This window comes from Lepidochelys kempii, chromosome 27 (assembly GCF_965140285.1).
Source record: "Lepidochelys kempii isolate rLepKem1 chromosome 27, rLepKem1.hap1, whole genome shotgun sequence".
Taxonomy (NCBI): Eukaryota; Metazoa; Chordata; order Testudines; family Cheloniidae; genus Lepidochelys; species Lepidochelys kempii.
This window is the reverse complement of record NC_136406.1, coordinates 9,688,098-9,702,387: the sequence shown is the minus strand read 5'-3', so window position 1 is coordinate 9,702,387 and position 14,290 is coordinate 9,688,098. Positions and strand designations below refer to the sequence as shown.

The 14,290-nt window shown below is 53.9% G+C and overlaps 1 protein-coding gene across 1 annotated transcript in view; it reads right to left on the bottom strand.

Moving 5' to 3' along the window:
• Positions 1–14,290, bottom strand: part of KCNH6 (potassium voltage-gated channel subfamily H member 6) — a 101,410-nt gene that overhangs the window by 85,882 nt on the left and 1,238 nt on the right. The window contains exon 2 of the mRNA XM_073326209.2: positions 7,820–8,050. Within this exon, the coding sequence (XP_073182310.2) occupies positions 7,820–8,050 (231 nt within the window). The remainder of the gene's footprint in view (positions 1–7,819; positions 8,051–14,290) is intronic.

Sequence of the window (14,290 nt, the reverse complement as noted above, 5' to 3'; positions counted from 1 at the left end):
AGATTCTAGAGGAGCATCTCCATTAACAGACACTAGGATCAGTATTGTAGTACCATCCTAAAGGCCCCCGTTCCAGGCCCCATGGTGGTGAACAGTCACAGTGAGAGAGAGTCCTTGCCCCAAAGGATTTGCACTCTAAATAGACAAGCAGAGGGAAAGATGCAGCATCTTGTCCAGAGGCAGCTGCAGGGTGGGGAAATAGAGCACAGATCCTGGACCAATGCCTTTACCCACTGGACCACACTGCCTCTCGAGCAGCAAAGCTTGTATCTCGTGTAGGCCTCTAGGTACCAGTAGCCAGGGATGCACGTAACCGCTAGGATTCCACAAGGCTTTGACCGTGGACGGGCAGACCCGTTACAAGAGGCGAAGTGACAGATGCTAAAGTCAGCAGAGCCAAGTCCTCCCAAAGCGAGAATGCAGAGGGAAGAGGTTATAAGCACTGTCTCTTCACATTGTCCCCTTGCCCTCCAAAAGCGCCTTTCATCTGAGGACATCAAAATGATTTTCCCAGCAACCAATCCTGAAGCAACCCCCCGTGATGCGATGACGGGCAGGAGAGGAGGAAACTGTGACACAGCATGTCAGTGGTGAAGCTGGGAATAGAACACTGTAGTCCAAAGGCTTGTCTACACAGGGACACTCAGGAAAATTAATCCAAATTAAGTAAAGATGTGAATTTAATTCCAAATGTGAGCATCCACACAGGGGTTTAATGTAGTTTAACTAATCCACTTTAAATTCATACCTTTAGTTAATTCAGATTAAACGTTCCATGTAGACAAGCCCCTAGTCTAGCCAACATGCCCTTCCACATGTTCTCTGCCTCACTCAATGATGTTGAAAGTGATGGAAAATGACTGAAAAAGTATCCCCTTATCCGCTGACTTTAGGGACTGAAATAAGGGTCTTGTGCTTTTTACTCCCATTAGCCCTATGGAGCCAGCATAGCGAGAGAACGGGAGTTGGGGTTTATTCTTTCTTGTGCATCTACACAATTGCTTATTAAGTCCCAATCAGTTACACCACTGCAAATTCCTTGGAATCCATTGAGGGCAGCGCTGAAGACAGCAGAGTCGGCACTGCTGTGACTGCAGGAAGGGAAGACCCTCGCTTGACTCTCAGATCCCAGGCAGATTTGGCAGGGCTGGCAGCTAGAAAAAACGTTTTAACTTTAAGTGGGCAGGTTTGATCTGGCCAAAAGGCAGGCAAGTATGAGACCCTGCTATTTTTGCTGTGCAGAGCAGACCCGCACCTTTAAGAACTCATGATCCACCAACTTACAAAGAGATGGCGCCACCCCGGAGAACTCAGTAAACATGGTTGAGAAGGGTGTTGACAGTTAGAGGTCCCAGTGGAATGGGAACAGGAGCAGCTTGGCCAGCAGTTCCTGCAATAGCTGCCATTAGCCGTCAGCATCCTGCCCGGAATAGGAGTCATGGGAAGTATCCAGAGGTGAGATGAATTCTGCGGTCCTGCCCTCCCATGTTCATGGCAGGGGAAGCCCTCGAACTCTTAGCCAGGGAACAGCTCCAGGAGGAAGAGCCCTGCCTTTCAGAGCACCGGGGAGCAGGTGAGGTGGCTTTTCTTGCCACACCCATCCTAATCAGCTCCCCTCTTGCAGCAGACCATGGGTCTGGAGCCAGCTGTAAGGAGTGCAAGTGGGAGGAAGCAGAGCTTGTGAAGAGGGATCATGCGTGTCTGCATAAAGGATGCAATGCAAGACTACTGAGGGTCTGAGATAGAAGCAACAGGCTTGGATGAGAAGTTCTGAGACCAAGCAGCCACCCATCACAAAGCCCATGTGTGGATCTCAATTCGCCAACCCAGGGCTGATGGGACTCAGGGGGTCAGTTTGGACCTGCAGCTGCTTTCCTCTGATGCAGCCTGTGTTAGGAGGGGGATCTCTCACCCTTTCAGGAAGTTGCACCGATGGAGCTGGGAAAGACCTATTAGATTACATGTCCCCGAGATGACTAAGCAACCAGCCTCCTGTCCACGGCATCCTTCCTCTGCTGGGCCATTACCCTCTACTGAGCCACCTCGTCCAAAGGACATGTGAGTCACACACATGTATATGTCAATGAGCACATACAGAAACACACAAATATTTATTGCTTCTGGACCCAGTGCAAATCCCACACCCCTCCCTCGCAGTTCCGACGCTCACTGTGGTTTCCTCGGTGGGTAAATGCCAGCAAGCACCATAGCACCTAGCAGCGGCTTCTTTCTAGTCAAAGGAGCGGACATCTCTCCACCAGGCATAACTGTGTCTCTGGCAGGCCGCAAAAGCCAGACAAGAAGCCTGCGACCTGCCGGGCTGGCTGCACTGCAGTCAGAAACGGCAGAGCCTGGAGATTGGTGGCGACGTTATAAAAGAGGATTATCGGGTTTGGAGCCTCCGCTGTGTCATTAAGCGGCAGGTCCCTTGAACGCAGGCCCTTTCCTTCCCGATAAGCCCCATCTATAATGGTCTGAACACTCACAGGCGGAGCGCTGCGGGGAGACAATGCTCCCCTTGAAAAGCCTCGTGCCAGTGGGGCAGGGTTTTAAAAATAGACGTGAATGGCTCTCTTCACGGCATGAGAAAAGCAGCAGCAGCTCTCCCAGGTTAAGTGCTGAACTTATTAAGCTTCTCCGGTGGCCAGCAGAACACTGCACAGAGGAGAGGGAGGAGGTTATGGGTGGCTCAGGGCACCCCAGGGTGGGGGGAAACCCCTGGGGAGAATTTTCAACATTCTTGTTGCACGGTGGGAACACCGGGGAGCCCTGCTCATGGACCGCAGCCCCCTGGTATCAGGTGCTGTAAAAACACTGCACAAAAAGGCTAAGCTCTTTGGGGAACAAACTAAATGCTCCCATTTAGGCCCGAAATAAGGGCCAGATTTCCCCCTCCCCAAGAGTTCTGCATGTTGGGTGCTGAGCTCCTGGGAGAACCTGGCCCCCGATGGTGGGTGCTGGGCACTTGAAAATCTGGCCCTCTTCTCTTCTAGCTCGCAGGGGCCAACACAGGTGGCTGCTGAACACCCATCGCTGCTGAGAGAGGTTTGGTGGTGCCTCTCTGAGGCAAGTCAGCATAGCGGGTTCCCAGCCACTTCCTAGTGGACAGGGGTCCCTGTTGCCCAGAACCTGTGGGACTGACCCAAGCCAAGGGGCCAGTTAGTGCAACTCAGCAGATGCCGCAAGGACTGAACAGCCTCTGGAGGCTGAGCTCAGGATCAGCCTGGCAACAAGGTGCGGAATAGGGGGAGTTTCTGTCTGGATAAACAGAGGGCACTATTCAGCAGGGCTGCCAATCTGTCACCTTCCCCTAGGAAGGGGCACGCTGGGACCCATGGAACATCAGGGGCCAGAGTTTCAGGGCTGGACTCTTTCCGAGCCGCCTTCCCCCCTCCCCCCAAACTTAACTGGGAATGCAAATCTGACTGCCTAGACATCCGAGCACGCAGCTGTGCCTACAGAAACAGGGTCAAGGCTCCATTAAAACTCAAGCCCTGTGGCCCAGCCAATGCAGTGGCTCGGCTGGGCATTTTGCACCAGTCTGGCCTCGCCCGTGTATCTGGGCTGCCTGCAGCTGGAATGTCCCTGTAGCCCTAATTCAGCCGTGGCTTGTCAGTTTAATAGGCACACCAGGATGCTCGCTCCCCCGATGGTTACAACAATCAGTCTCTGAGCAGGGCTGGTGGAGGCGACTGTCCCTCTTTAAGGAGCCCTGGCGAACACTGAAGGCAGGAGGAAAATCACGATCTGCAGCCCCTGAGCAACCCCCAGCCACCCCCCTGTAATGTCAGTGCCCTGGCTCTCCTCCTGATCACACCGCGCGTACACAGGCTGTCTCCCCAGGGGGGCACATTGCCTGTCTAGACAAGATGCTGAAGGAGCCCAGCACTTGGCAGGATCAGGCCCTTAAGACACACCCATTCTTGGCTCCTCATAGCCAGTAGGCACTGTCTCTTTAATGTGAAGACCCCCCCCCCACACACACACACCAGCACAGAAGGACACAGTAGATCCTTCTGAGAAGGCAAGTCCGCTGTGCCCCAGTTCCCTGGCTCTTAAAGGGAAAGTGCAGGGTGATACAGATGCTACCCGGGTCCCTACAGCTGCTTAGCGAGAGGGGCAAGTCACCAAACCCCAGATTTTAAAGTCGCTTAACTAGAATAAGAGCAATTTACAACCCTGCCGCAAGAGAGACTCTGATGGGGTCTTTGTTACTGATGCGTGCGGCAAGTCATTAGAAATGGGAGGACTCCAGGAATGCAGAGGGAGCAGAATCCAAAGCTGCGGGAGGGTAAGTCTTATTTTCCCCTCAGTAGGAGAGTTGTGAAAGTCACCTGCATTCAAATGGGGACAGCATTCGCCGAGTCCTAATCTGGGCCATCAGCCTCCTGGTGCACAGCAGCTCTCGTTGCCTGCAGTGCTGTGCCGAGTCACCCAGGCAACGAAACAGGGGCAGGTGAGATGAGAGGTGCTGTTGCTAATAGGTAGGGCACTGGGATGGCAGGCAGGACCCCTGGGCCCTAGTCTAGATATCTAAAGCACTTATACCTGCCCCCCTCACTTCAGTCTTTAAGGCATTTATCCTCACACACGCCGGCGAGGCAGGGCAGTGCTATTATCCTCATTTTACAGATGGGAAACTGAGGCACAGAGGCTGACTGTCTTGCCCAATGTCACACAGACCAATGCCCTTCCTGTCCATTCTGAGCCTCTCCTGCTGCATGACCTTGAGCAAGTCACTCAAGGTTGGCTTTCCTCTCCCCCCTCCTCCACACCCTTCCTCTGTCCAGCCTTCAGTTGTAAGGCCTTCAGGGCAGAAACTGTATGTGGCCTGGTGTTTGTACCGAGAACAATACTCCCCACCCCCACACCTCCATTGGGGTTTCAAGGATAAAACACAACTAATAAGGTGCCTCAGGCTGTTTACAAAACAATATTTGCATATCTAGCGAGTACCTGGTGTTCTAAGCTCTCTCCCAGCGGAGCACCTGTTGGCTGGGGCTGGGGCTCTGTATGCTGCCTGTTTGCGGCATCGAGCCCTCACTGTTTAACTAACTCCCTGCAGCTTTAGAATTAATCACCGGCATTTCCCAGCAAAGCTTCATTTTCATCTTAACGTAATTCCATCTGCGCCCGCCCAAGCCACCTTCTGCTGGATGGAGGCAGAGCTTGGATCCCGCCGGCAGAATGCCACGTGGGTATGGCGGGACCGCGGGGAAGCAGAGCCTTGAATTAATAGTGGAGTTTCTGCTCAGTCGCACTGCTTGGGTTTGTTAAGGAGGAAGCCGTGTTTGCCACAGCTGGCATCAGAAGACTGGCAGTGCAGCAAACCCGAGCCCCATCTTCCCCACCAGAGGCAGCGGTCTCAAAGAGTCAGCAGGACACAGTCAGAGCCCTCCCTGACCCCAAGGAGCCCAGCTTTGGACACTGCACCCATGGGCGTATTCTAAAGGAGGGAGGGGGATGCAGTGGTTAGGGTGCGAGCCTATGACCCAGCTTCTACTCCCACCTCTTCCCCAGACCTCCAGTGGGTAACCTCGGTATCTCTGTGCCTGTGGAATAGCGGATTCCCCCTAAGTGCACACCCTCAAGGCGGGGCGTGGTGTAGCAGACTCCCCTCGTCTAGGGCTGACAACCGTTCTGGCCCTGTAGTGGTCTCCTTCTTGGGACTCGGCCATCTGGCCAGGTCGCTTTTAGCCCCAGCCTTTCTGGAATAACAAAGTCTGACCCACAAGAGTCCAGTATCCTCTTCCTCAGGTTTCAGCCCCTGGCGCTGGGCCTCATGGGCCTTCAAAAGTTTTTATCCCCTTATGTTAGGGAACTTTGCACCACCTTCCCCATGGGCTGGTGGGGTAACCCCGACCCTCCCTCTCCTCTGGGTTCCAGCCCAGAGACCCTGTAGTGAGCAGGCAAGGTCTGTCTGGTCAGAGCCACCCCTACAACCTCCCTGGGCTTCTTCCTCCCTCAGCCTGTCAGCTGGCCTTTCCCATAGCCCCTTCCTAGGCCCACCGTGTATTTGCATTCTCCTCAGGTGCCAGGATGTCTCTGTCTTCTCAGGCTCCATAACCCCTCTAGGTTCTTTCAGAGCTAGGTTTGCAGGACTCTCCCCTGGAGTCCTCCAACAAGTCCCCAATGAAATACAGACTTCAGCCACTTTAGGCTCAAGCTTTTATCCCTGTCAGGCTCCCCTTTGTGTTGCTCCTCACCCAAACATCTCCCTGGAGGTCTAAGTGCTGCCAGAATGAGCCACTAGCCTAGCAGCTTCTCCCCATTTCCTGCCCCCTCGAGAGAAAGTTCTCTACTCTAGATTCCCCCCAGCATCCTCCTCACCTCTCTGCTACCCAGAGAGGAACTGCTATATTCCCTACTTCAGCCTGGGCCTCCTCTTTTTGTACGAACCACTGGGCTCCTCCTCCAGCTAGGACTCATCTTTAATTGGGCCTGGCCCACCCATCAGGTGCCACCACTAATTAAGCTCCCCAGCTCCCCTTAACCCTTCCAGAGCCAGTGTGAGGCATACACCCCTTCACAGTGCCTCAGGTCCCATCCCACCCCGCCCTCCCCCCCCAGGAACATGGCAGTAATTGCATTTCACTACCTCCCGGAGGGTTATGAGTATAAAGGCAGCCGTGACCGTGAGCTGCTCAGATACTATGGGACGGGGTCCAGACAAGTACCTAAGGGAGATAAGTTGGGAGGTTCGAGGGCTGGACTCTGAGGTTTGAATCATTGGCAAAAGGGTCTGGGTCTGAACCTGGGATCCCAACACCCCCAAACACAAGGGGAGTTGAATGCAGAAGACTTCTCAAGACCTTCTATCACTTTAGAAATAGACAACGCTTCAGGGGACCTTTCCCCAGCCCAGACTCACGTGGGACAGCCAGACTAAGGATCCCGTCCACAAACTCACTTGGGGAGGCCTCTTTAAAATGGGCCCATCAGGTCTGATCCTGCCACTTGTGCAGTATGAGACTGATCCTGCCAGAGGGGGAAATGCTACAAATTGGAAAGGTGGCACGCGCTTTGCGTGGGCGTAAATAACACCACAAGGCGCAGGGCGATGGAGGACCAGGCCCATTGGATTTGCTTGTGTTTGCTGGATGCTCAGAATGGGTGTAACCTGCTCACAGAAATCCCCCTCCCCAACCCTTCCCTCCAAGCTTGGGCTGCTCTCAGATCTGTGCATCCGCACTGAAACCCAAGCTGCCATGAAGGCAGAACTGGGGCTAGCTGGTTACAAGGTGTCACTTTTGGAAAAAGAAGGAGACAGGGCCCTTATCGCAATGAACGGGAAAAATCAAGGGTGAGCAAAGGAGCCCCATAAAGACGTTCTCTGTGCTCCCCATGGCAGTGGCCCCTTTCAGGGCATATTGCTGTCACCTCCCCCGCCCATACGGCTCCCCTTCGCCACCCCCAGTCCTGGGATCTGTAATCATTTCTGTCATGTTTTCAGTCCAGTTCAAGGCCAGATCCTGTGCAGCTTGCTCCCCTCGACACCCCACTGGTGAGGGCAAAAGGTAGCCCTCCACATTTTAAGCCTCTCAAGGCAGGGTCCTGGGGGCTGATTCTGCTCTCATTCACCCTAGTGTAAATCAGGAGTAGCTATGGGGAAATCAGGAGAAGTACATTAGTGGGAGAGGAGAATCAGGCCCAACTGTACAGACGGAGGCCAGTCCACGGTGCTGTACACATAGAAATCATCTCCCACTAGCAAACAACTCTTAGAAGGGCTACCCCATGCGCATCCCCCACCTATCTACACACAAGGCCCAGCAATCCAGGGATCGCCCACGTGGCTATTTCAATGAGGGGCTCTTACTGTCTTTCCTGTAGTAGAGGATCTCTAGCTTGCACTCCTCGGACCCCAGCAAGGCCTGAGTCAGCTGCGCGATGGAGTTTTTGGTGGTCTCAGGCCCGGTGAGGAAGTCACAGGTGCAGGGGCGCTGCATGACCTCCACCCGGGAGTAGCCGAACATCTCACAGAAGCCATCATTGCAGTAGATGATGGCGCAATTCTCCATCTGGGCGTTGGCGATGAGGAACTTGCGGTCTGCAAAGATGTATGGGAAGCAAAGGGTTAAAATAAAGGTGACTGTCTCCAAGTGAACTTCTTAGTGGAGGACGTGCGGGTGGGAGTGACAGGAGCTTCTCCACTGGCAGAGTTGAGCACAAAGATTTGCCAGGGCACCGTCCTTGTCACCTTCATGCAAATAGGGTGTCTGAGGGCAAGGTACTGAGAGAGGCAGCCTGGGGCAGTAGCCAAATCACAGGCTTGTTACTCAGAAAAGCTGGGGTCTGTTCCTGCCTCCACCAGCGACCTCTGATGAGTCAGTTCCTTCTCTTGCCTCGCCTGTTTAGATAGTAAGCTCCTTGGGGCAGAGACCGTCTCTCCCTACTTGTTTGTATAGTGCCTAGCACAGTGGGGTCCTGATCTCAGTTGGATGCTACTGGAATATACACCATTGGATTTCCCCAGCACCACATGGGATGTCTCCTTAGCTGGAACAGGACTCAGCCAGGGTGTCAAGGGGCTTTAATAACCATCTCCCATCTGGGGGATGTCAAAGTGCTTGACAGATATTAAACATTGCAGAATCCCTATGTATATAATCTCCATTTTACAGAAGGGGAAACTGAGGCACAGACAGGCCTGGTGACTTGCCCAATGTAGCAGCAGCAGGACTAGGAATAGAAGCCAAAGCAGCCTGACTCCCAGTCTGCTGTGCCACTGGCAGCCCTAAAGCAATTCCCCAAACTGCCTCCTGCTTTCTCTGTATTTCCCTTCCCATGATTGCGGATGAGTGAGACAGCTGTGAAGAAAGGGGGGCTGTGACGGGATGCGCCAGCCCTGTGACAGGAGCTTTCTCCTTTCCTTGCAGGTGGAGACAGTGAGACGCAATTCATTGCCATCGTCATTCCGGAGCGAGGGAGCCTGGTCCACGACCGGTGTCCCTGCCAAGGATCAGCCTGGCAACAAGGTGCGGAATAGGTTAGCTATTCATTAACATAGTATTTAATAGTGCCGAGAGGACCCAGCCAGGACCAGGGCCCCAGTGCGAGGTGCTGAACAAATATACAGCAAGAGATTGTCCCAGCTTTTACAGTCCAAATGGACAAGACAAAGTATGGGAGGGGAAACAGGTGCCTGAAAGGGTGAAATAATTTGCTCAAGGTCATGGGCGCGGACTGCCAGCTAAGGGCCCTCAACACTAGACGACGCTGTCTCCTGGGATTGTTGCCAACAGCCCATTGTTTGATATTTTGCCCACTTTACGCATCCTACATGATGTGGGTTCCAGCCCTTCCCCTTGGGAGACTTTTCCACCGTCTAAGAGCTGTCGGTGTCAGTGAGCTTCTCCCGATGTTCAGCCTAATAGGAGGGAACTAGGAAAGAGGAGATTTCGGTGGAAAAGCATCAGGTGCTTCCTGGCTGTGAGATCAGCTCCCCGTGGGATTGTTTCCCAAGGGGAGCAGCAGCTGTGACCTTTGAAGCTAGACAGGACCAAATACAAGCACACGTGCAACAGGGAATAATCTGGCATTTGCCAGGGGAAGGACTAAATGAGCTGATGGGTCTTTACCATCCCCAGTCTCTGATTCTCCCGATGCTGGTGTAAATCAGGAGTGTCTCTTTGAAGCCAATGTGTACAAAGGGCATAAGTGAGTCAATAATTCATTGATACCTTTCCCTTTTCTCAGTTTCATCCCTTTGCTCTTTTTTCCCTCCCATGACCTTCATAGCTCCCTCTGTAATTCCTCCTCCTCGGGGTTCTACCCTGCACACACCAGTGGGCGGCTAGTTTGTGGGCCAGATTATCCAGCTGCAGGGGTCCAGCCGGGCCAGGATGACTCACACACTGAGGTTGCTGCAGGCTCGGTGAAGGTGACCGTACTGTGTGCGCCTGTTAACTTCCCTCTGCACCGCCGCAGGTGCAGACAGATGTGGGCAGGGGAAGCATATGCCTGTGCTGAGCAGCTGGAGCAGGGAACTGAGAGACAGAAGCCTAGAAGTGTAGGACTGGGAGGGACCTCGACAGGCCACCGAGCCCAGGCCCTTGCACTGAGGCAGGACTCAGTATGAGCTAGACCAGTGGTTTTCAAACTTTTTTCCCGGCGACCCAGTTGAAGAAAACTGTTGATGCCCGTGACCCAATGGAGCTGGGGATGAGGGGTTTGGGGTATGGAAGGGGCTCAGGCTGGGGCAGAGGGTTGGGGTGCAGGGGTGAGGGCAGTGGGGTGGGGCTGGGAATGAGGGGTTCAGGGTGTAGAAGGGGGCTCTGGGCTGGGGTGCAGGAGGGGGTCAGGACTCTGGGCTGGGGATGCAGGCTCTGGGGTGAGGCTGGGGAGGATGGGTTTGGAGTGCAGGAAGGGGCTCTGGGTTTGGGGGGCTCAGGGCTGGGGCAGGGGATTGGGGCATGGGGTTGGGGCACGGGTTTACTTCGGGCAGCTCCCAGGCAGCGGTGCAGTGGGGGTGCAGAGGCAGGTTTCCTGCCTGTCCTGGCACCGTGAACTGCACTGCGCCCTGGAAGCAGCCTGCAGCAGGTCCGGCTCCTAGGCAGAGGCACGCAAGTGACTCCAAGCGGCTTTTGCCTGCTCCCACTGGCCAGGAACTGGCCAATGGGAGTGCGGAGCCAGTGCTCAGGGTGGGGGCAGTGTGCGCAGCCCCATGGCCCCCAGTCTAGGAGCCGGACCTGCTGCTGGCTGCTTCCGGGGTGCAGCGCGGCGTCAGAACAGGTAGGGACTAGCCTCCCTGAGCTGGGCAGCACCGCCAGCGGGACTTGTAACGTCCTGGTCGGCAGTGCTGATCAGAGCCGCCCCCACCCAGTGCCTTACCTTCTGCGACCCAGTACTGGGTCGCGACCCACAGTTTGAAAACCACTGAGCTAGACTGCCCCGACAAGTGTTTGTCTAACCTGTTCTTAAAAACCTCCAACAACGGAGATTCCACAGCCTCCCTCGGCAATTTGTTCCAGAGCTCAACTTCCCTGACATCCGGACAACAGACATGGACGTCGTGGGCTCGGGGAAGCATTTGGCTGATTCCACAGAAGGCAGCAGGGAAGGGAAGGGGTTGGCCTGCTCCATCCATGAAGGTTCCTCTGTCTGTTGCCGTTGCTGTAGCTCTCCTGGGAGGCTGCCCTGTAAAGCTCAGGCCGATGGTACGAGCGGATTAGAGCGTGCATCTCATCTCCTGTCCTTAATGTAATCCAGCAACGCAGAGGCCACGGGGTGTGGCTGCCGTGAAGCGCAGCTGCTCAGACCTGCGGCGAGTGGGCAGTTCATGGCCAAATTCAGCTCCTGATTCCGCCCCACTGAAATCAGTGGGGATCTAGGGGCCGGGGTGTACTCAGGTGGGACGTGCCCTTCGCAGACATGTGAGAACATGGCTCTCCCGAGCATTGGCATCTCTTTTGGCTGGAGCTGGAGCCAGTTCTTAAATTCAGAGGGTGCATTTGGGGGATAGCTATTAGTGCACTCCCTAATTAATCGCGCTGATTACACAGGAGTGGCATCTGCAGCGTGTTTATTCCAGTTCTGCTGTTTGCCTCCTTTCCCACCTGCCCCGGGGAAAGTGCATTGGCAAAGGATCTGTAGAAGCCTCCTGCTATCCTCAATGGACCCACAAGCAACTCCCGGGCCCCTACTTGCAGTCCTGCGGTGGCAGAGAGCTGGGGATGAGCCGTTCTCACTTCCCTTTCAGCAGAGGATGAGAAAGCACTTGGCAAACATTCCCAAATGGCGCTCCAGCACTGTCACTGAGCTGGTGAAGTGTTTCTATTGTTACCCATTTTAAAGCTGGCTAAACTGAGGAGAAGGGGCATGAATAAGTGAGTGAGACTCAGAACCCAGGATCCCGGTGGAGTTTCCTGCTCTACTCACTAAATGACTCTGACCCCACTGGCAAATCCAGATGCTTGCTTGGTGGATGCCATCACTCCGTATCGCCCAGGGCACCGGCCTGCCACTCTCTCTGAAGCTGCCAGTTAGAAACAGCGCCGAGGAGTGGCGGCCAGCTCGACAGAAGCCCTGGGAGAGGATTAGTTTCAGTGAGTCAAGGCTTAGAGCCGAGCTCCGGAGGGGAGTGGGCAGCTGGGAGGGTGGGCCAAGGGAAAAGAGGCTGTTGATTTTAACTAGGCAGTGCAACTCTGCTTACAGGGAAATGAAATTAAACTCCCGGGTGGTTTCATTGAGTCACAACAGGCTGTCGGGCAAATACAAGCCAGGTCAGAGTGACGCGCGACTGGCCTTCACTAAAGGAGAATCTGGTACAGTGTGTGTGTAGAGGGTGGCAGAATCCCTGGAGGAGACCTCAGCTAGGGAGAAGAGGCGGGATGTGATTAGCTCATAGCTTTCAGGCCTGGGCCTCCTCCCACCCCCCCAGCAGTTATCAGAGGCAGCTGGCATCAAACTGGGACGAGGGAGAAGTAATCCATGCCCACAGGTTAAACTACATGCCCACAGCACCGCAGAGCTGAGCCATTAGCACCCAGGAGCTCCTGGCACTCAGCCCCTTGCTCTGCTCAATCCACCACACTGTGCTACCGCGGGGGGATCCTGGTTAGAATGAGATGAAAGCCTGCCTCCGAAATGGGGATCAGGGTGGGCTCCTGCAGCTGGAAGGACCCGTGTGTGGGAGGGGGGGGGTGTGTGAAAGAGAGAGGCAGAGAGAGCAGGCCTTTATTTTTTGTGCACCCGTCCCTTTAAGAGGTAGACACAAGGAAAGGCTATGGGGCACTGTTTCAAGAGTGGCAGCAGGCAGATTTGTCTCAGCAGCAAGTTATCAAGTTCAGTCCCGCCTGGCCAGGGGCGAGGGAGGCTTGTCTGTTTGTTGACGAGCTAGTTCCCCAGTGCCCCCCTCCCCCGCCCCACTCAGCTGGCACGAGGGATGCCGCTTGCCAATTTAGATGGATAGACAAGGCAAGTTACATGAACTCCCCATTCACAGGATCACGTTCCTCACCGCAGGGGCCCTTCTCTTCTTTTGGCAACTACAGATCAGCTGGGTAGGGAGGAAAGCCAGCAAGTTTGTCCTCCCAGCAAATGCTGCAATGGGAGACAGGCTGAATTAGGCTGCTGGAGGGACCCAGAGGTCCTGATTCTCTGGGGCCTTGCAGCCGGCGAGCAAAGTGATCTCTGTATATTCTGCTCTGGTAGCATTGGGCGCCCACTGTGCACTCACTTGGCATTGTGGTAAGTTACCCCACAGGGAGAATCAGACCCCACAAGTCTAAGAAAGATAACGCCCCTTGAATCAGTTACCTCCAGAGAATGGCCCTCCCCCAAACCATGACAAATGCCTTAGAAGCAGAAATCTCCACAGTCCAGTCATTGTGTTAGAGGTGAAAAAATAAACCCCAGCTAAAATTCATTTAAAGGGATTATTTCTAGCAACAGCAAATGGCAGCATTTCGTCAGGGGAGGTGGCCTGGGAGCATCCTATAATTTAAGGCAAATGGCCAGACAGCCCATTTTGCACTAAAATAAGCACTTCTACCTGGCCATTTTCTAGCTGAACATTCTGCCCCCCAAAATAAAAAAGGTTTTATCCTCTCTCCTCTCCTCCCCCACCAGTAGTTACATTTTAATCAGCTCCTGATCTTGGCTATGTTAGTAAATCCAAGGCTGACTTCAGTGGAATCACTCCAGAGTTATGCTGGTGTAACTAAGATCAGAGTCCACCCCATTTTTAGTCTTGATTGATGGCATCTGGCCAGCAATATCTATCCATCCCCATACACACCCAGCTAGCTAATCAATCAACCTGTCCCCATAGTCTATCCCCATACACTCCATCTACCTACCTACCTATCTATCCCCATACACCCCCAGATCTATCTAGCCCCATACACACCCACCTAGCTAATCAATCTATCTATCCACATACTCTATCCCCATACACTCTATCTATCTACCTACCTATCTATCCCCATACACCCCCAGATCTATCTAGCCCCATACACACCCAGCTATCTAATCAATCAACCTGTCCCCATAGTCTATCCCCATACACTCCATCTACCTACCTACCTACCTATCCCCATACACCCCCAAGATCTATCTAGCCCCATACACACCCACCTAGCTAATCAATCTATCTATCCACATACTCTATCCCCATACACTCTATCAACCTACCTACCTACCTATCCCCATACACCCCCAAGATCTATCTAGCCCCATACACACCCACCTAGCTAATCAATCTATCTATCCACATACTCTATCCCCATACACTCTATCTATCTACCTACCTATCTATCCCCATACACCCCCAAGATCTATCTAGCCC